We start from the raw sequence: 26,814 nt of genomic DNA, 5'->3' as shown, positions 1-26,814 counted from the left end.
CATCCTTGGAAGACCTTTCCTAGCCACAGCAGGAGATGTGATAGATGTCAACAGAGGTGAATTAGTCCTTCAATTGAATGGGTACTACCTTGTGTTTAAGGCACATGGCCAACCCTCTGTGACAAAAGAGAGTAAGCACAAAGAGCTTCTCTCAGTTCAGAGTCAAGAAGAGCCCCCACAGTCAAACTCTAAGTTTGGTGTTGGGAGGCCACAACCAAACTCTAAGTTTGGTGTTAAGACCCCATATCCAAACTCTAAGTTTGGTGTTGGGACTATACAACATTGACCTGATCACCTTGTGGCTCCATGAGAGCCCACTGTCAAGCTATTGACATTAAAGAAGCGCTTGTTGGGAGGCAACCCAATTTTATTTATCTAATTTTTATTTTATTTTATTCTATTGTTATTTTGTGTTTTATTAGGTACATGATCATGTGGAGTCACGAAAAAAATATAAAAATTAAAACAGAATCAAAAAATAGCAGAAGAAAAATCACACCCTGGAGGAAGCACAGACTGGCATTCAACGCCAGTAAGAAGCATCTGGCTGGCGTTCAACGCCAGAACAGAGCATGAATCTGGCGCTGAACGCCAGAAACAAGCAACATTCTGGCGTTTGAACGCCAGAAATGTGCCTAGAGGAAAAGCTGGCACTGAACGCCAGTAACAAGCATGAAACTGGCGTTCAACGCCAGAAACATGTTACATCTGGGCATTGAACGCCCAGAACGTGCACCACTCGGTGTTTAAACGCCAGAATGGTATGCAAAGGCATTTTACATGACTATTTGGTGCAGGGATGGAATTCCTTGACACCTCAGGATCTGTGGACCCCACAGGATCACCTCAGGATCTGTGGACCCCACAGGATCCCCACCTAACATATTCCCACCTTACCTCCTAATCCTATTAACACTCTTCCCCATGTCACACTTCCCAAAACCCTTCACCAATCACATCAATCTCTCTTCCCCATCACCTATTCACCACCTACATCTATCCACTCTTCCTCATACACCCCACCTACCTTTAAAATTCAAATTCTCTTTTCCACCCAATCCCACCCATATAGCCGAATACACACATCCCTCAATCTCTTTCATATCTTCTTATTATTCTTCATCTTTTCTTTCTTCTCTTGCTCGAGGGTGAGCAATTTTCTAAGTTTGGTGTTGTAAAAGCATAGCTTTTTGCTTTTCCATAACCATTAATGGCACCTAAGGCCAGAGACATCCAAAAAAAAAGGGAAGACAAAAGCTTCCACCTCTGAGTCATGGGAGATGGAAAGACTCATGTAAAGGATTTATAGCTCAGTGGTAGAACATTTGACTACAAATCAAGAGATCCCTGAGATACCTCAGGAGATAAATTGCCCTTCACACAATTATTGGGAGCAACTAAGGATAGGAACACCAAAATTACTAGGAATCATGCAACAAAAACAAGGAAGAGACATAAAGGAGCTAAAAAAGCACCATTGGTCCTTCAAGAAGGTGCCATCCTCACTAAGGTGGATTCATTCCTTGTTCTTATCTCTTTCTGCTTTTCGGTTTTTATGTTGTGTTCATTTATGTTTTGTGTCTCTACTTCATGATCATTAATGTTTAGTAACTATGTCTTAAAGCTATGAATAAAATCCATTAATCCTTCACCTCTCTTAAAAGAAAAATGTTTTTAATTCAAAAGAACAAGAAGTACATGAATTTCAAATTTATCCTTGAATTTAATTTAATTATATTGATGTGGTGACAATACTTTTTGTTTTCTGAATGAATGCTTGAACAGTGCATAATTTTGATCTTGTTGTTTATGAATGTTAAAACTGTTGGCTCTTGAAAGAATGATGAACAAAGAGAAATGTTATTGATAAACTGAAAAATCATGAAATTGATTCTTGAAGCAAGAAAAAGCAGTGAAAAACAAAAGCTTACGGAAAAAAAAAGAAAGAAAAAAAATAGCGAAAAAAATTAGAAAGAAAAAGAAAAAGCAAGCAGAAAAAGCCAATAGCCCTTAAAACCAAAAGGCAAGGGTAAAAAGGATCCAAAGCAAAAGAGTGTGCTTAAGAGCTCTGGACACCACTAACTGGGGACTCTAGCAAAGCTGAGTCACAATCTGAAAAGGTTCACCCAGTTATGTGTCTGTGGCATTTATGTATCCAGTGGTAATACTGGAAAACAAAGTGCTTAGGGCCACGGCCAAGACTCACAAGTAGCTGTGTTCAAGAATCAACATGCTTAACTAGGAAAGTCAATAACACTATCTGAACTCTGAGTTCTGATGTGTGGAAAATGATCCAACACAAAACTCACCGGCAAGTGTACCGGATCGCATCAAGTAATAAAACTCACGGGAGTGAGGTCGATCCCACAGGGATTGAAGGATTGAGCAATTTTAGTTCGGTGGTTGATTTAGTCAAGCGAATCAAGTATTGGATGAGTGATTTTGTATCCAATAGTAAGTAAATGACAGAAAATGTAAAGGGGAAGGGAGGAATTGCAGAAATTAAAAAAAACTGAAAGTAAAATAGCTGAATCTTAAAGAACAAGAAATTAAATGACTGAAACTTAAAGTGCAAGAAATGTAAATTGCAGTAACTTAAAATGCAAGAAATATAAATTGCTTGAATGGAAAAGGGATTTGAGGACTGGGATTTCAGAATTCAAGCAAGGGAAATTAAATTGCAACAATTATCAAAGCAATAGATGATTTGAATTCTGTTAGATCTCAACAAAAAAGGAAATTAAATTGCAGGGATTCACAGAAGAACCAAAAGGAAAATGGGATCTCAGGACTCCAGAGACTAGATAGCAAAGTCTAGATCTCAATTGCCTTCCCAGATCCAAATTCACAAAGCAATTAACAAGAAATTAAAGAGGAAGCAGTAAAGGAATTGGGATTCAACTCAATTATGCAGTAGAGAAATCAAAGGGATCTTAAATGGAGATTGAGACAGAAATTCCTCAATTCTTCACATCCAAGATTAAAACAAGAAAAGTAAAAATGCTCAAGCTAGAACAAGGAAGAAGAGAGATCAATTCTCCTCCCCAATTCTCTAAAATCTCAGTTCAAAGCTCTCAGTCCAAAAGTAAAAAGAAGGTTTCAAAAATCAAAAGTGCTGAAAAAGGTCCCCTAATTACATCAAACTATTTCCTATTTATACACTTTCTATTCTTGGATTTTGGAATTTGGATGGGCTTTTGATTTGGTGAAGAAATGATTTTAATTGGATTTTTAATCCAATTTCAGCCCATGAGGAAGTAGCTCCCAAGAGGCTGCCCTGCCACTGTGGAGGGCAGGGCAGGAAATGGTGCGTGCGGCCCTTGTTGCGTGCGTGTTTGGTGCGTGTGGTGCTGCAGGATGCTGCCCTGCCCTTGTGGAGGGCAGGGCAGAGTTTTCTTGGTGCGCCAGATTCTGCCCGCGCGTGTGTGCTTGCTGGCCGAGACTCCCTTCGTGCGCCAATCTTGTGCGCTGGCCGTGCATCACAAAATGCTGCCCTGCCCTTGTGGAGGGTAGGGCAATGTGCCAAAGATGAAGTCCCAAGTTCGAAACTTGGTGGAGGCACACGCTACTTCTTTTCTTCGGTTTTCTTCGCACCAAAGTCATGCTTAGTTCCTTGCTTCCTCATGGTGCCGTGTTCGATCCAGGGAGAATGAAAGCAAGCTAATTTTTGCTTGATTTTATTGTGCTTGAGCGTTACTCCTTTCCTCCTTGTCCTTGGGTTCGAAACCCATAGAAAGCATTATGAAGCAATTCCTTTTGAATTTTTCTTGGTTAAAGCCCGATATTGCTCTTGAGGAGGGCAGGGCAGAGTTTTGCTCTCTTTGATTCTTAGCATCAAATTGTGCTCTGCCCTTGTTGTGGGCAGGGCAGTGATGCTTTTCAAGGGTTGGCTCATAATGTTGCTCTCCTGGAGGGCAGTGTTTGCTTCCTCCTTCTATGCGCCACATTCCTTCTTTCCTTGGGCCACGCTTTCTTAAGCCACGTTTTTCCTCTTTTCTTCCTTTCTTCACCTACAAGAAACCAAAACAACCACTCAAAGTATCTCTAAACTCATAAGGTTTATAATTCATTAAAAATCAATTAATTCTTGCTTAACCCTCATGATTTAGCATCAATTTAATGGTGGTTGCTTGATTTAAAGAAGTTATGCATTTTCATTCCAAATTACTTACTTAAGATACAAGAAAGTGCATAAAGACTAGTAAAACAAGTGAAATTAGCTTGAAAAATGGGTATATGATGACCTGTCATCACAACACCAAACTTAATTCTTGCTTGTCCCCAAGCAAGCATCAAAACTAAGAGAAATTGAAATGAACAAGAAAAGAAAACATATCCTTATTAGACATATAGCAGAACTTGATTCATGGAGTTTTTTTTTTATGCAGACAATGATAACTCAATTATTGTTGCTGTTACATAATATACATTTTTCCTCAAAGGCTTACTAAACTTGCTGTTATAAAGTTTATTCTTTCTTTGCTCCCTTGCTAACTTTTCTTTTCTCATGTTGCTTATCAAGCTTATTATTCTTTGAAGGCTTGGTGTCTAATGTTGTAGTAGTAGCCTTTGGCTTTAATTTTTTTTACTCAACATCTTTCCACCACAGACACATGGCTCACTACTTCTTCCTAGGATCATTGATGCCCAGCATCTCTTTGGATAACTAAATGTTCTGTATCTAGGTTGCTCTTTATTGTGGACTTTCAATTGGTCATCCCAAATCAGTTGATCTAAGTGACCGGGTTTTGAAATACCCCTCAGAATTTACTTATCCAAGCATATCCTAGTACAAGAACACCACAGGCATGTGTCCTAGGGTCCAAGCTATTGGTGTCCAGCCTTTATTCTTTGTTTTTCTTGCCATATTGGCTTTTTCTTCTTCCTTTTCTTTCTGTTTTATTTTTGTTCTCAAGGGATTTTTCTTTACTAATAAGAACCTTTATAACAGCAAGCTAGATCACACTTCAATGAAAATGACATTATGCAGCAATTATTTCATGAGTTATGCATTTAATCAAACACATACACCACCATTAACTTCCATTCTATCTTATGCAACATTGGATATTTACTTTCCAATTCAAACAATTCTCTTTTATTCAAGCGTATGGGAAACAAAACAAAATTCAGCTAGGTGATGGATGACAAGCATTATGCAGGTTAGCATACTTAATCAAACAACTTCACTTCAACTAGATAAACACTTTAGCAGGATATATAATGGTTCCCATGTTCAAAACAATACACAGCAGCAAGGATTAAGTTTAGATACAACCTTTGAAGTTGCAGCCCTTTGATTCTTCCTTCTGTTGTGTTTTCTTTGAGTTAAGATGCACAATATCTTCAATTGTTGACTCATGTCCTGCATAATTCTCAAAGTTGCTTGCTTCTCAAGCCCTTAATTGCATGGTTAGTATGCATAAATTGAGTGTGGCTCTTGGATTTATTTTGGTGTTGGAGACACCAAACTTAATTGCTTGCCACTGCCTCTGATGCAGCAAGTTAACCATATATGAAACCTTGTGTTCTTGCTAAAGGTTATGGGATTAAAGCTAGAAAGCAGTTAAATAGTTGAATAATTTGTCTGATTGCTTGGAGCTAGCATTATGCAGGAAGTGAGAATGTTCTTTTAAATGAGATTTTTGGTGGAACACCAAACTTATAATCCTTCATTCTCCCTTAAGTTGTTTTGGTGTGCAACACCAAACTTAGCTCCTTGCAATGCATACCAATTATTCAACATTTTTATTGAAAAAGCTATGAAAAGAAAACTACCTGAGGTTGGGTTGCCGCCCAACAAGCGCTTCTTTATTGTCACTAGCTTGACATCTTCCATTCTGCTGATCATGAAAGTTGAAAATCACAGTGCCTTAGCTTGTCTTTCTTCACTGTGAACTTCCTTCCGGTTTCCTCTTTGATGACCTCTATGAATTCCTGTGGAAGGATCTTAGTCACAATGTAGTGATCAGACAACTGTGGGGACACCTTCATGGTTTGAATGTTGATCATTACTCTATCCCCTAGTGAAAATTTTCCAGTGGGGATTTTCTGCTTTTCTTTAATTCTATCCTCTGTCTCTCCTTGAAAGAATTCCTTGTTGTGTTTTTCTTGGCTGGTACTTTCTTTGTCCAAGGTTTTCTCACTTTCCTCTATGATCCTTTTCCATCCTTCCTTCTTTGTAGCATCTTCGTTGTTAGTTGGTTTGTCTTCAATGGCTCTGAGGAAAGTATTTGTTTTCTTCTCACCCATTTCTGCAAAGTACTTCGCCAGTTGAGCTATCTGCTCCTCAATTCTTCTGATTGACATCTCTTGGTTCCTTGTTATCTCCTCTTGGTGTTTCATCATTCTCTCTATTAAGATCTCCAAGTTCGTGATCCTCTGAGAGTCTTGTGAGATTGGTCGATTATGAGATGTTAAAGGTTGGAAGGGTGGGTGTGGTGGCGGCATGTAGTGGTTGTTGTTACCATAATGGTGTTTTTGCTGGTTTGTGAAGTTGGGGTTGTTGTAATTGAAGTTCCTTGGTTCGTGATTTCGGTACTCGGTCCTTCTCCAGTTGGAATGAGTCTGGAAGTGTGTGTTTTTTGAGTATTGGCTTTGATTGGCATTGGTGGATGAGTGATGTTGGTTGTTTGTGGTCATGGATTTGCCCTGGTTGAAACTTCCTTGTTCTTGATGTCGGGACTCCCCCATTCTTAGATAAGAATGGGGCCTCCATGGTGGAAATTGGGCATTCACTGCAGCAGACTGTAGGCAATCAACTTTTCTATCTCTCAGCTCCATGTGTTGCTGTGTTTGATGGTGCATTTGTTTGTTCAGGTTCATGGATGCATTCATTCCTTCAAGTTTTATCACTTCTTTTTCTGAAATTGCATTCTGTGGTTTCTCGAATGAGTGTTGGTTGATGACTCCTTTGTCATTAAAATTTGCAATTCCTTGGGCAGTTGTTATTGCTTTGAGTAGGCCATCTGAGAAGTAGTCCACTGCTTTTCTTGTTTCTGGGGTTAGTCCTTCATAGAAAGCTCGGAAACCCACTTTATCAGTTGCTTTCTTGTATCTTTCCCATGCCTTGAAGAGTGGTTCTTCTTCTCCTTGTGTGAACAGATGTTCCCCCTCTTTCAGCTTGATGATCTGTCGGGATGAGGAGAATTTGGCCAGAAATTTGGTGACCAAATCATCCCAAGTAGTGATACTTCCTTGGGGGAAAGTTTCAAACCATTGTGCAGCTTCACCCCTTAATGAGAAAGGGAATAACAGGATCTTATAAGTGTCATGATCTAGACCATCAGTTTTGACAGCATCACAAGTCCTCAGAAAAGTGGATATGTGCTGTTGAGGATCTTCTAATGGATTTCTGTCATAAGAACAATTGTTCTTGATTAGTGTAATGAGTGGTGGCTTCATGTCATGATAATCTTCGCCTGTAGAGACTTCTTTTCCAATGATAGTCTTTCCTCTGACTTCTCTTCTTTCCTGTGGCACGCAAACAATCAGGAGGAACAAACAGCAGCACTCTTGAGAATTGAGTGCAGTTAGTTGAGATAAACTCTTAAACAGTTAGTGAGTTGATAGAGGCAAATTTTCAAACAGTTAGTGTGTTAGTAAAAAAAATAAAGAAAAAGTGCTTGATCTAGACCACCACTTCACTTAATCATTGTCAATCTATTTCAATCCCCGGCAACGGCGCCAAAAACTTGATGTGTGGAAAATGATCCAACACAAAACTCACCGGCAAGTGTACCGGATCGCATCAAGTAATAAAACTCACGGGAGTGAGGTCGATCCCACAGGGATTGAAGGATTGAGCAATTTTAGTTCGGTGGTTGATTTAGTCAAGCGAATCAAGTATTGGTTGAGTGATTTTGTATCCAATAGTAAGTAAATGACAGAAAATGTAAAGGGGAAGGGAGGAATTGCAGAAATTAAAAAAAATTGAAAGTAAAAGAGCTGAATCTTAAAGAACAAGAAATTAAATGACTGAAACTTAAAGTGCAAGAAATGTAAATTGCAGTAACTTAAAATGCAAGAAATATAAATTGCTTGAATGGAAAAGGGATTTGAGGACTGGGATTTCAGAATTCAAGCAAGGGAAATTAAATTGCAACAATTATCAAAGCAAGAGATGATTTGAATTCTGTTAGATCTCAACAGAAAAGGAAATTAAATTGCAGCAGGGGTTCACAGAAGAACCAAAAGGAAAATGGGATCTCAGGACTCCAGAGACTAGATAGCAAAGTCTAGATCTCAATTGCCTTCCCAGATCCAAATTCACAAAGCAATTAACAAGAAATTAAAGAGGAAGTAGTAAAGGAATTGGGATTCAACTCAATTATGCAGTAGAGAAATCAAAGGGATCTTAAATGGAGATTGAGACAGAAATTCCTCAATTCTTCACATCCAAGATTCAAACAAGAAAAGTAAAAATGCTCAAGCTAGAACAAGGAAGAAGAGAGATCAATTCTCCTCCCCAATTCTCTAAAATCTCAGTTCAAAGCTCTCAATCCAAAAGTAAAAAGAAGGTTTCAAAAATCAAAAGTGCTGAAAAAGGTCCCCTAATTACATCAAACTATCTCCTATTTATACACTTTCTATTCTTGGATTTTGGAATTTGGATGGGCTTTTGATTTGGTGAAGAAATGATTTTAATTGGATTTTTAATCCAATTTCAGCCCATGAGGAAGTAGCTCCCAGGAGGCTGCCCTGCCATTGTGGAGGGCAGGGCAGGAAATGGTGCGTGCGGCCCTTGTTGCGTGCGTGTTTGGTGCGTGTGGTGCTGCAGGATGCTGCCCTGCCCTTGTGGAGGGCAGGGCAGAGTTTTCTTGGTGCGCCAGATTCTGCCCGCGCGTGTGTGCTTGCTGGCCGAGACTCCCTTCGTGCGCCAATCTTGTGCGCTGGCTGTGCATCACAAAATGCTGCCCTGCCCTTGTGGAGGGTAGGGCAATGTGCCAAAGATGAAGTCCCAAGTTCGAAACTTGGTGGAGGCACACGCTACTTCTTTTCTTCGGTTTTCTTGGCACCAAATTCATGCTTAGTTCCTTGCTTCCTCATGGTGCCGTGTTCGATCCAGGGAGAATGAAAACAAGCTAATTTTTGCTTGATTTTATTGTGCTTGAGCGTTACTCCTTTCCTCCTTGTCCTTGGGTTCGAAACCCATAGGAAGCATTATGAAGCAATTCCTTTTGAATTTTTCTTGGTTAAAGCCCGATATTGCTCTTGAGGAGGGCAGGGCAGAGTTTTTGCTCTCTTTGATTCTTAGCATCAAATTGTGCTCCGCCCTTGTTGTGGGCAGGGCAGTGATGCTTTTCAAGGGTTGGCTCATAATGTTGCTCTCCTGGAGGGCAGTGTTTGCTTCCTCCTTCTATGCGCCACATTCCTTCTTTCCTTGGGCCACGCTTTCTTAAGCCACGTTTTTCCTCTTTTCTTCCTTTCTTCACCTACAAGAAACCAAAACAACCACTCAAAGTATCTCTAAACTCATAAGGTTTATAATTCATTAAAAATCAATTAATTCTTGCTTAACCCTCATGATTTAGCATCAATTTAATGGTGGTTGCTTGATTTAAAGAAGTTATGCATTTTCATTCCAAATTGCTTACTTAGGATACAAGAAAGTGCATAAAGACTAGCAAAACAAGTGAAATTAGCTTGAAAAATGGGTATATGATGACCTGTCATCAAGTTCCTAGAGACGCAAATCACTCTAAACTTCAAAGGAAAAAGTGAGATGCCAAAACTATTCAGAAGCAAAAAGCTACAAGTCCCGCTCATCTAATTAGAATTAATATTCATTGATATTTTGGAATTTATAGTATATTCTCTTCTTTTTATCCTATTTGATTTTCAGTTGCTTGGGGACAAGCAACAATTTAAGTTTGGTGTTGTGATGAGCAGATAATTTATACGCTTTTTGGCATTGTTTTTAGGTAGTTTTTAGTAAGTTTAAGCTACTTTTAGGGATGTTTTCATTAGTTTTTATGCTAAATTCACATTTCTGGACTTTACTATGAGTTTATGTGTTTTTCTGTGATTTCAGATAATTTCTGGCTGAAATTGAGGGACTTGAGCAAAACTCTGAAAAAGGCTGACAAAAGGACTGCTGATGCTGTTGGAATCTGACCTCCCTGCACTCAAAATGGATTTTCTGGCGCTACAGGACTCCAAATGGCGCGCTCTCAACGGCGTTGGAAAGTAGACATCCAGAGCTTTCCAGCAATATATAATAGTCCATACTTTATTCGGGAATTGACGACGTAAAGTGGCGCTCAATGCCAAGTACATGCTGCTGTCTGGAGTTAAACGCCAGAAACACGTCATAACCTGGAGTTGAACGCCAGAAACACGCTATAACTCGGCGTTCAACTTCAAGAGAAGCCTCAGCTCGTGGATAGATCAAGCTCAGCCCAAGCATGCACCAAGTGGGCCCCGGAAGTGGATTTATGCATCAAAGACTTACTCATGTAAACCCTAGTAGCTAGTCTAGTATATATAGGACATTTAACTATTGTATTAGTCATATATCTTTTGACCATTCGGTCTTTTGATCATTCAGGGGGCTGGCCATTCGGCCATTTCTGAACCTTCATCACTTATGTATTTTCAACAGTGGAGTTTCTGCACACCATAGATTAAGAGTGTGGAGCTCTGCTGTACCTCAAGTTTCAATACAATTACTATTAATTTTTATTCAATTCTCTTTTATTCTTATTCCAAGATATATGTTGCACTTCAACTTGATGAATGTGATGATCCGTGACACTCATCATCATTCTCACCTATGAACGCGCGTGACTGACAATTACTTCCGTTCTACTCTAGGCCGAGCACATATCTCTTAGATTCCCCAACAGAATCTTCGTGGTATAAGCTAGATAGATGGCGGCATTCATGGGGATCCATAAAGTCTAACCTTGTTTGTGGTATTTCGAGTAGGATCCCGGGAATCCGGAAAGTCTAACCTTGTCTGTGGTATTCTGAGTAGGATTCCGGTATTAAATGACTGTGACGAGCTTCAATCTCCTGAAGGCTGGGCGTGATGACAAACGCAAAAGAATCAAGGGATTCTACTCCAACCTGATTGAGAACCGACAGATGATTAGCCGTGTTGTGACAGAGCATTTGGACCATTTTCACTGAGAGGATGGGATGTAGCTATCAACAAGGGTGATGCCTCCAGACGATTAGCCGTGCAGTGACAGTGCATAGGACCATTTTCCCGAGAGGATTCAAAGTAGCCATTGATGATGGTGATGCCCTACATACAGCTTGCCATGGAAAGGAGTAAGAAGGATTGGATGAATGTAATAAGAAAGTAGAGATTCAAGAGGAGCACAGCATCTCTATACGCCTATCTGAAATTCCCACTATTGATTTACATAAGTATTTCTATCCCTTTTTATTTTCTGTTTATTATTAATTTTCGAACTCATCATAAACCATTTAATCTGCCTAACTGAGATTTACAAGGTGACCATAGCTTGCTTCATACCAACAATCTCTGTGGGATCGACCCTTACTCACGTAAGGTATTACTTGGATGACCCAGTACACTTGCTGGTTAAGTTGAACGGAGTTATGATCACACCAGGGATTATTAAGATCCCAATTTATCACACCATGATCTCTTTGGGGTATTTTTGATTTCATACAAATACAAAGAGACCAAGTCTGAGGATCACAATTTCGTCCACCAGGGATGTTTAGTGAATGGGTGGAGCTACAAAATTTCTATGAAGGCTTGACCATGAGTTCATGGAAAGCCTTGGATTATTCTTCAGGAGGATCCTTGCAAATGATGAAAACTGCTCAAGAGGCACATGATCTTATAGACATGGTGGCCAACAATGAGTATTTCTACTCCTCTAAAAGGCAAGTAGCTCCAAAGAGAGGCGTATTTGAGCTTGAAGGAGTGACACAATCTTGGCTCAAAACAAGATTATGCATCAATAACTTCAACAAAAATAGAAATGATGTCAAAAAGGATGGATGGCTTACAGCTTGCAACAGTAAGCACAACTACTCAACGACCAGTTGTGTGGGGACAGCAAGAGGAAAGCTGTGAAGAACAGCAGCCTAAACAAGTGCAGTATATGCATAACCAAGGTGCTGGATAGAATGATTTCCATGGAGACACTTACAATTCATCTTGGAGGAACGACCCCGATTTAAAATGGCGAGAGAACCAGAACCAGCAGCCTTGGCAAAGAAACTCCAACCAAAACAACTCCCGAAACACAAACTACCAAAACCATCAAAACACTAACCAAAATCCATACAAAAAACCACAAAATAACCATCCTGCATCTAATTGCTATCCACCAAATAACCCATCAACTAACCAAAATAACTTTCATTCACCATCAACGTCTCATGCTCAACCACAACCACCCCAAGAATCCCAAAGAATCTCCAATTTGGAGATGATGATGGAGAAAATGATAAAGCACCAAGAATTGGCCAACAAGAACCATGAAGCTTCACTAAGGAATCTGGAGAGACAAATTGGACAGTTGTCCAAGAAAACGTCTGCAAAACTAACCAATGCATTTCCAAGTGACACCATTCTAAATCCCAAAGAAGAATGCAAAGCAATTCAACTAAGGAGTGGGAAAACTTTGGAGAATGACAAGGTACTGCCCAGAAGCAGGTAGAGGAGGACAAGCATGACAAGGAGAGTTCCAAGAAGAAAGAGAAAGAGCCACAAGCTTCAAAGAAGGCAAAGCAAGTAATGAAAGAGCATCCACATGAATAGAAGAAGTAGGTGAAGCCTTACATCCCTCCTCTACCATACCCTCAGAGGCTACAAAAAGAGCTCAAAGATTAACAATTTTCCAAGTTCCTAGAGGTCTTCAAGAAGCTGGAAATTAATCTCCCACTTGCTGAGGCATTGGAGCAGATGCCCTTATATGTAAAATTTCTTAAAGAACTCATTAACAAGAAGAGAAGCTGGAATGAGAAGGAGACCGTGATCTTGACACAAGAATGCACTGCAGTAATTCAAAAAGGTCTCCCACCAAAACTCAAAGATCCTGGGAGCTTCTTTTTGCCTTGCACTATTGGAAACATGTCCATTGATAAGGCACTGTGTGATCTAGGATCAAGTATCAATCTGATGCCTTTATCTATGATGAAAAGGTTGTCTATAGAAGAAGTAAAGCCTACAAGGATGTCCTTGCAACTTGCTGGTAGATCAATGGTAATCCCCAATGGAGTGGTTGAAAATCTTTTAGTTAAGGTGGATAAGTTCATATTTCCAGCGGATTTTGTAATCCTGGATCTAGATATAGAGGAAAGTGATTCTATCATATTAGAAAGATCTTTCTTAGCCACAGCAAGAGCCATTATTGATGTGGAGAAAGGAGAAATAACCTTGAGGGTACATGATGAGCATATCACCTTACATGTCTTTAAGGAGATGCAACCTCCTATTGAAAAGAGAGGCTGCATGAGAATTGAGGAGGAAGACTTAAACTGGAAGGAAAAGCCCAAGGAATCACTCATCAGCTTACCCTTAGTACAGAAGGAAGACATTGAAGAAAAACAAAAGGGCCATGGGGATAAGAAAGCTAACGAAGAGGCTATGAATTTGATCACTAAGAAAAAGGACCCTCACATCAAGCATGCTGCCAAGAAAGGAAAATCATTAAAAAAGAAAAAAAAAGAACAAGAAACAGGTTCCAAAAGGGTGGAGAAAAAAGAAAATCCCAACTGAAGGGTTCTCAGAGGGAAAAAAAGTGAAGCTAATCTACCAACAGTGGGAGACATCTCCACAGTCTGATGATTATTACACTGTGAGCAAAATACTCTCAATGGAGCATGCAAAAATTGTTCATCAAAATACAGGAAAAAGGCTCACAGTAAGAGGAGACAAGCTGAGGCACTATGATCATCAACTACCCTAATAGAGAACCAATGTCAAGCTAGTGAGAATAAAAGAGCGCTCCATGGGAGGCAGCCCATGATTTAGTATTCTTGCTTTTATTTTAATGCCAATAATTAATGGTTTTTCATAGTATGAATTCAGGCTTTCATAGTTAAATTTGATGGTTGCATATAGCACTTTCTAGCATATGCTTGATTCCTGAGTTTGGTGTGCCTGAAGGCACCCCAAAATGGTTTTCCAAGCAAGATGATCATATAACCATCTTAGGATATACCCATTCATTTTCTTGAAGTATATAGCCAAACATTAAGTTTGGTGTTCTACATATGCTATGAGTTTAAAGACAGTCAAATATGCTCTAAAGCTAAAATTCATGAAAAGATAAATCATGTTTTGCATCAGTTTTGAAATTATGTTAAAGTAGAAAATAAAATGTTCCTTATGATGAATAAACTAGCAGTGACAGAAATTAAATTGGAGTTCACATGAACTATTTGATATAAAAAAGTTTGGTGTCCACCAAAATTAGGTTTACTAACATGTGGCACAGTTAGTTATTTTTATATAAGGAACAGGTGGCTTAAATTTTTAGTTTCCTTTATCTAGTTATTAATTTTCACTAGCTCACTGCTTGAATTCAATTTTTGTTGTTTTGTTAGGATGGATAAGTATGAAGAGGAGAAGATTGAGAGAAATGACAAGACCATAGAGTATACCGAATTTCCCTTCGGCAAGTATACCAAATTGTCGTTGAGTAAAAACTCACAATAGAGTGAGGTCGAATCCACAGGGATTAAAGGATTAAGCAATCAATGGTTAATTGATTATCCTAGTTAGACGAATCATATTGGAGTGATAAGCAACAAGGAAATGTAAATTGCATGAATGTAAAGGAAAACTATAAAGTGCAGAAAAGTAAAATGACAAGAAAAGTAAATGTAAGAACTAAAATAAAATGAATAATGGGATCAAGAGATATTGTAACCTTCCGGATCAAGTTCATTCTCATCCCTTCCTCAATCAATGCATTTAATGATCTCCTTGGCAATCTTAAGTGATTGGATCCCAATTCCTTGGCAATTCAATCTCTCTAAGCTTGAACAATTGTCCAATTCCTTGATTTAATTGTTCATGGGAAGAGATGAAGTATGGTTACTGATTATACCACATGTATTTCTAAATCAAAGTATTGATAGGATTAAATGTCATAATGTCCATCCAAACCCCAATCCGGTCCAACATGAGAAAGCATTTCTAGCATGATCTCCTCATTCCTTTTCCAAGGTTCCAAGGAGATCCTATTATGGAGAGCTTCTCTTCCAAGATAGCTAACCAATTGGATGAAGACCGAAATCTTTCTAGTAAAATCAGGAGAAAAGAAAGAGGAAGAGGAATGAAAACTACAATTGATCCATTAAATGCAATAGAGCTCTCTAACCCAATGAAAAGAGCTCTCTAACTAGATGCTTCTTGTGTCCTTGATTGCTTGATGATTGTGGGCTTGCTAGCTTGAACTTTGAAGTGGGCTTAAGAGAGAAGTGAATCAAATTGAGGTTCAGGCTGACTTGGCATTATTGCTGGCGTTAGCCACACTAACGCTACAAGTGTGGCATTAGTGCTGAAGTTAATGTGGCTAACGTCACACTTGCTACCCAGTTGGTGTTTTGGGGGCTTAAAGGATGCCTCTTGTTTGTACTCCAATTTCATGCCCACTATAAAATATTATATATCTTTGGAAAGTTATGAATATTAAATTTCTAACGCAATAAGAATCACCTCAATTGGACCTCTGTAACTCAATTTATGCTCATTTGAAGGGAACAGAATCACTGCATAATCGTTGGCATCATTGGCAACGTTAGCCACATTAACGTCAACGTTCAAGGAATTAATATTGCCAGGTTTTGAAGCTCAAATTTAATGTCCACCCCATACTATTATACAGTGCTGGAAAGCCCTAGATTTCTACTTTCCAACACATTTAGAAGCACATCATTTGAAGCTCTATAGCTCGAGTTACACTTCTTGGAATGTGAAGAGGTCATCTGGCCTTACTACAGGTTGATACCATGTTCATCTTTGCACTTTTGGGATAGGTTTTCTCCCTCAAATTTAGCATCCATCATGTAGTACCATATATGCTTGGAAAGCTCTGGAATCCTACTTTCCAATGCCACTAGAATCATCTCATTCAGAGCTTTGTGGCTCAAATTATTATTGTTTGAAGAAGGCATGGTCAGGCTGCCAGGTGAGATTTTTGCCCACGTTAATGTCCACGTTAGTGGCACTAATGTGGCCACTAACGTAGGCCTTCTTTGCTTCGCTAAAGTTAGCGGCGTTGACGTTGCCACTAACTTCACAACGGCCTCCTTCTTCCACGTTAATGCCTACATTAGTGGCACTAACGGGGCTGCTAACGTGGGTCTCCTTACCCTTTGCTAGAGTTAGTGGCGTTGACGTTGCCACTAACTTTCCAAGCTTTCCTTCCTTCTACGTTAATGGCCACGTTAGTGGCACTAATGTAGCCACTAACGTGGCTCTTCTCTGCTTCTTTTGGCCTAAAATAAAACAAACAAAGTGCATCAAAGTAACATACAAGATGATCCTTAGATACTAAGTGTGCTAATAATTCTCAAAAACAAAACTTCACTTAGTGTGATCTATTTTATCATATTTACCCTATGTATTAGCTAAAATTCACCTATGCTTGAGATTTTTCTTAATGCAGAGATATTTCATGCTATTACTCATTTATTGACAAAATTTGTATGAAAACTAAACAAAAATCTACTGAAATAACTACTAATAGCAGGCAATGATGCACCCGCATCACAACACCAAAATTAAATCTTGCTTGTCCCTAAGCAAGGAAAGAATTATGCACAAAGGATTCTTTTTATTAGGGTGTGCATAAAATTTTCTTATGATGCCTTGGTGAGTGAAGTGATTAAGTGATAATGGAGGCTAACTCCAATTATATGCTTATACAAGGATTCCAGTGTTCATTAGTCCTTACATCTTAGAAGTCTTAGATCTTAGGAGTTTTATTCGGATGGTGTTATGGAGTCCTCTTTATAGATTATCACCTTGAAGCAGTATTTATTCATCTTGGCCTCGACTCTAGGTGTCATGTTCAAAGCGGCTTTTTAAGATAAGCTTTCAATCAATATTCCCAAACCAGTTGGTCTAAGGTATTAGGTGTTGAAGCACCCCTTAGGATTTACTTGCTCAAGCCTTTCACTTTGACACAAACCCACCACAAGCATTTAACTAGGACAATAACTCTTTGAGTTCTTGTTTGTTTCTTCTTCTTCCTAGTAATTGATGCTTAGAGCCTTGGGCTTGTTCTTTGTTCTTTTTATTTTTCTTTTGTTTTCTTTTGTTTACTACTTCTTGGATCAATAGGTTTTTGAGAATTTCCATAACACGTCTCCAAATTTCAATTCATGTCTATAAGCTTCCGTGCAAGTTTTCACAAACATGTAACCTCAATACACAATCACACAATCAGCCCATTTCTCTTAATCTTTAGCTTGCCTCAAAATTGATAAAATTCCTCAACACTTTCTTTCCAAAAGAATGATTTCTTCGTTGCATTTTTAAGTATAATGGGTGCAAGCAGATTAAAGATGAAGGTGCAATGATAGGCAGTGAACCATGCTTATTACTAAAGTAACTTAACAGAACAGAAGTGAAACACATAATACAAAATGATAGACATTCATGATTGCCATTAAGTCTACTGGGAGTAAATAAGAAGGAAAGGAAATTTACAACCTTTGTGGCTCATCTTTGCCCTTGTTGTCCCTTCCTGCAAACTCCCTCCCTCCAATCACCATCTTAGAATAAGTGCTTTGCCGGCAAGCAACAAGTAGGAGCAGTGGTGTTGAGATTGTGTGATAAACCACTATTTTATGGTTTATCTTGTGCTCAATTGAGTGGATTTTATCAACTCTCTACCCACTTATTCATACTATTTGCATGGTTTTACATTTACCTTCCTAAATATGTGCTTTGATTGAAAACATGCTTCTTTGGCCTTAAGTTCCCTTTGTTTAATCCTCTCTTATTACCATTAGATGCCTTGATATGTGTGTTAAGTGTTTTCAGATATTATAGGGCAGGAATGACTCAGAGGATGGAAAGGAAGAATGCAAAAATGGAAGGAATACAATAAGTTGGAGAAACTGCTAAGCTGTCCAGCCTGACCACTTCGCACTCAAACGGCTATAACTTTAGCTACAGAGATCCAAACGATGTGATTCCAGTTGCGTTGGAAAGCTAACGTCCGGGGCTTCGATTTGATATGTAATATGCCATAGTTGCCCTAACGCTAGGCGACGCGAACGCGTCAATCACGCGTTTGCGTCGCATCTGCGAACTTCAACCCGCGCGGCCGCGTGGGCAACACCTCTGCGTCACTTAGCCGCGACCTGTACGGACCAGAAAGCGCTGGAAGAGACTTTTGGGCTGTTTCTGACCCAGTTTTCGGCCCATAGAATACAAATTAGAGGCTACAAAATGGGGGAATGCATCCATTCATAAACAAGCTCTAATAATTCATAATTTTAGTTTTACATGTAGTTTTTAGTGAGAGAGGTTCTCTCCTCTCTCTTAGGATTAGGATTAGAATTTTTATTAGGATTATGAATATTTCTTCTGCATCTCAGGTTCAATGTTCTTTGTATTTATTTATTTTCAATGTTCCATGTTTAGATTGATTTTTTTAATTAATGTTATTTGATGTATTTTAGTTTATGATTGTTTTATTTATGAATGCTTTTAATTTAATTTAGATAGTTTCCCTTTTGGCTTTGGTTGATTAATTGGTGACTCTTGAGTTATCAAACTCATTGTTGACTGAAAATTGGAATTCTTCAAGAATTGATTCGAGATCCAACAACTCTAACTTTTCCTAAGGAAAGACTGGGACTTGAGGATTCGAATTAATTCATTCACTTGACTTACCTTCATAGTTAGAGGTTAACAAAGTGGGAGAAAAATCCAATTCTCATCACAATTAATAAGGATAACTAGGATAGGACTTTCAGTTCTCATACCTTGCCAAGAGTTTATTTTACTGTCATTTATTTATTTTGTTTGTCATTCATCATAATTGTTCCTCATTCTTAAAACCCCCAATTTACAAACTCATAACCAATAATAAGAACATACCTCCCTGCAATTCCTTGAGAAGACGACCCGAGGTTTAAATACTTCGGTTATCAATTTATTTAGGGGTTTGTTACTTGTGACAACCAAAACTTTTGTACGAAGGGATTTCTGTTAGTTTAGAAGCTATATTTGCAACGCGAATATTTTTATAAATTCTTTGCTAGCAAAAATTCTAACGTCAAAATGGCGCCGTTGCCGGGGAGTTGCAAACGTGTGCCTTCTTATTGGTTATTGTAAATATTTTTTATAAAGAAAAAAAATATTTTTTTTTACTTATTTATTTGTTTTCTCTCTTCCCTCTTATTTCTGATAGCTATTATGAATTCTCACCCCTCTCGCTTTGAGTTTGGTTCTAATTTTGTTGCAAGGAATGGAAGCTATAATAGGACTATGCATCAAGGTCTAAGCAATCAAAGATGGATGGAGCCACGAGGATTTGATCAACTCTTTAGGCAACAACATCCTCCTAGATATCACGGACAAAGACCTTTTTACAATGCATGCCCAACTGATAGATTTGGTGGACCGCCTTGTAGCTACCAACAAGCCCCACCCTGTGCTCAGAGACCATCCTTTCAACACAACCTCAATCCACCATACTCACAAGCTTCATTTCACCATTCACTACCACATGATCTTTATCCACCCCAACGCCAATCCAATTACTCCCAAGAACCACCACTCCCCCATACACCATGCCCATATCCATCAAAGCCAGAATCACAGGTTCGCCTCAAAGAATCAGTAAACCGATTTAATGCAACCCTTCATCAACGGGAGCAAGCAATAAATCAATTATCTTTCAAACATTCAGACACTCAACAGACTCCCATGGCTTCATGTGGAGAATCTAATGAAGAATGTATTGTGAAGAAGACACAAGAGTCTCCAGTGGACAACATAGAGCATAACTTCGTACTGGAACAAGTAGAGGATGCTGTCATTATAGAAGAGGAAGAGTTGGTTGAAGATTTAGGAGATGCTGAACCTCCATGGGAACACAGAGTCATGGCAGACTCCATCGAGGATGCTACAATTGACGCTGAGGAGGATTTTGCACCGCTGATACGTAAAAATGAGATTTCACGTATAACCGGCAAGTATACCGGGTCGTATCAAGTAATAAGACTCACAAAGAGTGAGGTCGATCCCACGGAGATTGGTAGATTAAGCAACTTTAGTTAATGGTAAATTTAGTCAAGCAAACATAGTTTTGATTTCATGAGCATTTTGATTTTTGAACATAATTGCAAGAATGTAAATGACACAAAATGTAAAGAACTAGAAAAGAAAAATTAAATGAAAGTAAATAACGGAAACTTAAATTGCAAGAAACTTAAATGACATCAAAGATAAATTGCAAGGAATTAAAGGTTGCAGAAATTTAAAGAACATAAGAGTAAATAGCATGAATTAAAGGAACAAAATGTAGATGACAAGAAGAATAAAATGACCGAATGTAAAAGAGAATTGGGTTGTGGGAAATTAAACAACTAGAGGCAATAGAAATAAGAATTGATGGTAGAGAAGATCATTAGGGATCAGAGATGCAAGTTTTCATGAATTGATGTTAGTCAAATCCTTCTCAATCATGGGTATAGATCCATGGCAAGTGGGTGATTGAATCCCAATCTCTTGGTGATTCAATCTCTCTCAACATAACCAAATGCCACTCTCGTGATCTATTTGTTCATGAGAAGAGATGAAGCTCCTTTCTAATCCAGCCACACAATTCCTATAATCTCAACCAAGGAGAGTTACATCTCACATACTAACCAAGGTATATGATTGAAGGAATCATGAAAGGATGAACTCTAAACTGAATTATGTGGCTCATTCCTCAAATTCACCACACAATTCATGTAGATTAACCCCTCTCTCGATGGTGGTTGAATCTATGAAGAGCAAGAGTTCCCTCTTTAGATCAACCACTAAAATTGAGGAGGAAAAATGAATTCACCAACTCATTCCAACAAGCAGAGCTCATCCCCCTAATGAATGTGGGGTTTAGTGAGTCATAGCTCCAATTTCAACAACAATTGCCATAAATCAAAATCAAACTAAATGTAAAAGAAGAAGAAGAAGAAGAATGAAAATGCTTCAAGATTAAGAAAATGAAGAAGAAAAGTTCCAATAGAAAAGCCAAAATGAGCCTCTCTGGAGAGTACCCGGAAGTTCTTACAAAGCTAGTAAAAGTGTTCCCCCAAAAGTGAATAAAAATGCTAAGTGTTAAAAAGTCATCAAAAGTGTAAAAAAAGTCCTCCACAAGTACATCAACCTCTTCTATTTATACCACTCCCAAAACTTCTTCAGAGATCCTCAATTTGGGTTAGCAATGTGGGCTTTCTCATTGTTGAATTCTTGGCTCAATTGGAGGTGTTTTGGCCTTTGTGATGAATAGGGGAAGTAGAGCAAGTTGGCACCAATTCTGGCCCATTGATGGGCGTTGTTGGCAATAACTCAGGCCTTAGTGCACGTTGGCAATGTGCAAGCCAATTTCCTGGAAGTGAGTCTGAGACTTGGGCGTTGCTAGCCCAAGTTGTTGCAAACAACTTGCTCTTCCTCTTCTTGGCCTTACTTTCATGCTAAATGTAGCCCAGAATTTGAGTGTCAACCTTCAGCTTCAATATGGACTATTATACATCATTGGAAAGCTCTTGATGTCTATTTTCTAATGCCACTGGAATCACCTCAATTGGACTTTCCTAGCTCAAGTTATGGTTCCTCAAAGAAGGTAAGGTCAAGCTGCCAAGTTGTTGCCAAGTTGTTGTGAACAACGCACCCTCAACCCCAAGTTAGCAACGTGCTCGAGCATCACTCTCCCAAGGCAAGGACTTGAGGCTGGCGTTGTTGCAAAACACGCCCCCTTTGTGCACGTTGGCAACGTGCTCGATCCCACATCCAAGGATCATCTCTAGCTCCCTTGAATTTCATTTCATGTTCTTGTTTTTAGGGCCTAAAGATGACTCTGGTTTGGCTTCAATCTTGTGCTCCACCATGGACTATTATATATGGTTGGAAAGCTCTGAATGTTAGCTTTCCAACGCAACTGGAAGTACTCAATTTGGATCTCTGTAGCTCAAGATATCTTCCATTGAAGTGGACATGTTCAGGCTGCCTTGTTTTGGTAAGTTGGCGTTGGCAACGCCCATCTAGCGTTGGCAGCGTGAGTGGTGCGGCATTTGGGCGTTTAGCAGCTGGTTGGTGCGCCATTGGGCGTTTGGCAACTTGGCTGGCACCAAAACTTGGTGCCTAGCCAAGCTTTCTTGTGTGGCGTTGGCAACGCCATTCTTGAGTTGGCAACGCCAGCTCCTTTTCTTCCAGGGCTCCATTTGTTGCTTGGTTGTATGGCGTTGGCAACGCCCATCTTGAGTTGGCAACGCCAGCTCCTTTTCTTCCAGGGCCAAGCTTGATTGTTTGGCGTTGTTAGCCTGCGTTGTCCTCAAAAACGCCCCTCATTTCTAGGCTGGCAACGTGCTCGAGGCTCCAAATCCAGGGCCAAGTTCCTTGCTTGTGTCTTGTGTGTGGCGTTGGCAACTTGGTTCTAGAGTTGGCAACGCCAACCTTGCTTCCAGGGCCAAGTTCCTTGCTTGTGTCTTGTGTGTGGCGTTGGCAACTTGGTTCTAGAGTTGGCAACGCCAACCTTGCTTCCAGGGCCAAGTTCCTTGTGTGTGAGCGTTGGCAACTTGGTTCTCGAGTTGGCAACGCCAACCTTGCTTCCAGGGCCAAGTTCCTTGTGTGTGAGCGTTGGCAACTTGGTTCTAGAGTTGGCAACGCCAACTTTGCTTCCAGGGTTGCCAAGCTTGCTTGGTGTGGTTGTGTGTGGCGTTGGCAACGCCAATCTCAAGTTGGCAACGCCAACTTCTTGCCTTGGTTGCCTCCAGGACCAAGCTTGCCTTGTGTTGTGGAGTTGGCAACGCCAATCCCAAGTTGGCAACGCCAACTTCTTGCCTTGGTTGCCTCCAGGACCAAGCTTGCCTTGTGTTGTGGAGTTGGCAACGCCAATCCCAAGTTGGCAACGCCAACTTCTTGCATTGGTTGCCTCCTTCTTGCCTTGTGTTGTGGAGTTGGCAACGCCAATCCCAAGTTGGCAACGCCAACTTCTTGCCTTGGTTGCCTCCTTCTTGCTTCCATGCTTCCTTGTTTCATCACCTATCATCAACAAGGGAGATAGCTTCAAAGTCTTACCAATTCAAGCAATAAATTTCATGAGATTCATTCATACTCATTCATATATGCATTCCTTAAATCATTTGCATGAATTTGGCTAGAATTAACATGTTCCTTGATATCATCATGCATGGAAACAAAACTCATAAAAGGACTTGTTTATTTAGAGAAAATAAGTGAATTTAAACTAAAACTAACTAAACTAACTAACTAATAATGCAAATATGCATTTGCATCACAACACCAAACTTAAAGTATTGCTTGTCCTCAAGCAAAATATAAAGGACTTTGTCACAAGAATTTAAGATGTAAGACTTGAATGTTCTCCCAGAGAGTAATTTCTCATTGAGCATGTTATCCTCACTTGTGTGGTCATAAATTTATTGTAATTGAACACAACTATTCAACTTTTTCAATTAAAATGCTTGCTTCACTACTAAATTGGTTAACTTCACTAGACTTCTTTCACACCTAAGCACATGATCCTTGAACCAATTTTTTCTGCTTATTTCTTTTTCCTTCTTCTTTTTTTTTTCCCTTTTTCTTTCAATTAAGCTCGAAATCTTGTCTTAAGGCGGCTCTTTAGCATAAGCTTTCAATCAACAATCCCAAACCAGTTGGTTCAAGTTGTTAAGTGTTGAGACACTCTTAAAGATTTACTCACTCAAGCCTCTTTCCTTAACACATTCAGTCACAGGCATATAACATTGAAATTTTGTTTGGATAGTGGTGTCCAACACCTCTTTGGGTTGCTAAATGTTCTGTTATAGAGCTACTCTTGATTGTGGGTTTTCAATCGATAATCCCGAGTTAGTTAACTCAAGTTACCGGGTGATGAAGCACCCCTCGGATTTACTAGCCCAAGTATGTCTCGTAACATCAATCACCACAGACACATATCCAACTTTTGTCATTGATGCCTAGCCTTTCATTCTTTGTATTCTATTTTCTTTATTGTCAAGGTTATTTGTGCTTTTACTGATAAAGCCCTTGTGATCCTTAACCAAACTAGTCTTGTATTAGCAAGCATTCTTTTGAATTTCTTGAACATTGCTTCTTTCACAATAAATATACTAGCACTTTTCTTATGGGACAACATGATCCTTTTTAAACTAGATTTCTCTCTGTTCTTGCTCAAACTACATCTTTTATTCCAATGACAAGTAAAAATATTAAAGACAAGCAACTATTCCAAATCTGTGAGTGGTGATGCATGGAATGGGCAACATAAAAGATAATGCTTCACAAAGAAAAAAAAATGCATCCTAGAAGGTATACCATATTTCATACATACATCTTCTTTATTTAAAACATAAAGAAACACAAAAAAAATAAAGGAACTTCACCACCTTTAGTCTTCATGTCCCTTTTCCTTTGCTTGATTCTCCTTGCTTTCCTTTGCCCTTTGGATCTTGTTTCTTTTTGCTTCTTAGCTCTCCTTGTTGCTTTGTTGTTGAATCTCCCTTTGGATCTTCTTTCTTTTTGCTCCTCCTTTCATTATGCAATGGATCATTATAGCTCTATTCACCGTTACCTCAGAGTTATTTGAAGTAGAGATCAATGACCTCCTCACTATGTCATGCCATCCTTTTGCTTGAGGTATGAGATCACCTCTCCGAAGTTTGAGTGGTCGGCCATGTGAATCCAATACCCAATCAGTGCCTATTCTGCACAAGTCACTCACCACATCTACATATCTTGGGTCATTTTCAACCCTTTCTTCATAGCTAGGTCGTTTGAACTGTTTGTGCTTGACCCTTAGCACCCTATTGATGGTGTCCGGGCTAAAATCAACATCCACACCTCTTACATAGCTCATGTATGGTTCTTCATCATCATATTCTCTTATCACATTAGTGAAGAACTCATGGATGAGAAGCATGCTTATTTCTTGAGGTTGGTCACAGAGAAGCTCCCATCCCCTTTTTCTGATTATTTTTTGTATCTCAGGGTATTCATCTTTTTTAAGCTTGAATGGTAGCTCTGGAACAACATCTTTGCTTGACATCCAACTAAAAATTCGCTCATTGTGTTTGGATTTGAATCTTCTTTGATCAAATTCATCTTCTCTCCTATCCCTTGATGATGAGGCCATTGAGATTCACTTGCAAGATTGAATCTCCCCAACACCAAACTTAGATGAATGCTTGTCCTCAAGCACAAGGAAAATGATTGTGAATGAGAAAGATATGGGATAAGCACGGTGACTTAGAGAAGGTAGAAAATGATGGTGAAGGAGATTGAGTGTTTCGGTTATGTGAGAGATGTGATGCTTCAAGAGTTTTTGTTGGGTAAAGATGAGGTTCAAGGTTAGAATTTGTGAAACATGGAGTAGGTTGGAGGTTGAGTATGAGTTCGGCTAGTGAAGTGAAAGTTGGTGGGTAGAAGAATGAATGATGAATGAATATGGTTGAAGTATTTAAAGTGAAAGTTGGTGGGAAGACATTTAAGGCTCGGTCATGGCATGCTTCCTTGTGCATAATGCATGTTGATTTCTTTTTCCCCATGCACAAAGTTTAAAATTCATGTGACTACCCTTCCTTATGTATCCGTGATCTTTCTTCAAGATTCCCCATCATTTCTTTCCTTCTTTCATTATATGCTTCCAAGATTCCCCATCACTTCTTTCTTTCTTTCCTGCAACAAAATGCCAAAGGCTTGAGATTCTTAAAGTGACATTAATGGCTAAAAACTTATGATTATGTTCCTATACAAAATTGACTAAATTAAATTCCCTAATCTATTTTTTTAGCATTAATAATGCAAGTAAAGACACCAAACTTAGTTTGTGACTAAGTGTTCTATGGAATTAATTCCAAAGATAGCCACATCAAACTTAGTAATTTACCTACATTAAATGCTTTTTTTTTTTCACGTTTTTTTTTATTTTATTTATAACTAAAGTAGATGACAAAACTTTCATAGCTTAGCATTTTCGTGTATGTATGGACACCAAACTTAGTTTGTGGCTAAGTGTTATAGAACACACATTTGCCATTACTTCAAGATTGGCCACACCAAACTTAGTGCCTTGCATACACCATGTACTAGTCTACTTGATCATTATTGGTTACTAAAACATGAAATTAAAAGACTCCCTGTGCATGGGTTGCCTCCCATGAAGCGCTTTGTTTATTGTTCTTAGCTCGACATTGCAGCTTCTTTGCTCATGTTAAGAGTTGCACACTCTCTTCCTTGCTCCAAGGGCCACCAAAATAGTGTTTCACCCTATGTCCATTGACTGTGAAGGTTTGTTTTGAGGCTTCATCAAGCAATTCAACATAGCCATGAGGTGATACTTTGGTGATGGTGTATGGACCAGTCCATCTAGATCTCAGCTTCCCAGGGAAGATCTTCAATCTTGAATTGAATAATAACACCTTTTGGCCTGGTTCAAATGTTCTTTGAGAGATCCTCTTATCATGCCATCTCTTTGCTCTCTCCTTGTATATTTTGGCATTGTCATATGCCTCCAATCTGAACTCCTCAAGCTCATTGAGTTGTAGCAACCTCTTCTCTCCTGCTGCTTGAGCATCTAGATTTAGAAGTTTGGTGGCCCAGAAAGCCTTATGTTCAAGCTCTACAGGGAG

The 26,814-nt window shown here is 39.2% G+C and overlaps 1 protein-coding gene across 1 annotated transcript; it reads left to right on the top strand.

Annotated features, from left to right (window-relative positions):
- Positions 1–12,892: 12,892 nt before the first annotated feature.
- LOC130975135 (uncharacterized) lies at positions 12,893–13,708 on the top strand. The gene has a single exon (XM_057899963.1). It carries the CDS (start codon positions 12,893–12,895, stop codon positions 13,706–13,708), a length of 816 nt encoding a protein of 271 aa, XP_057755946.1.
- Positions 13,709–26,814: the final 13,106 nt, after the last annotated feature.

This window comes from Arachis stenosperma, chromosome 4 (genome assembly GCF_014773155.1).
Source record: "Arachis stenosperma cultivar V10309 chromosome 4, arast.V10309.gnm1.PFL2, whole genome shotgun sequence".
NCBI lineage: Eukaryota > Viridiplantae > Streptophyta > Magnoliopsida > Fabales > Fabaceae > Arachis > Arachis stenosperma.
This window is presented reverse-complemented; position numbering and strand designations above follow the sequence as displayed.

Excerpts from the sequence above, each read along its gene's own strand:
- LOC130975135 (XM_057899963.1), top strand. The coding sequence starts at position 12,893 with ATGCCCTTATATGTAAAATTTCTTAAAGAACTCATTAACAAGAAGAGA.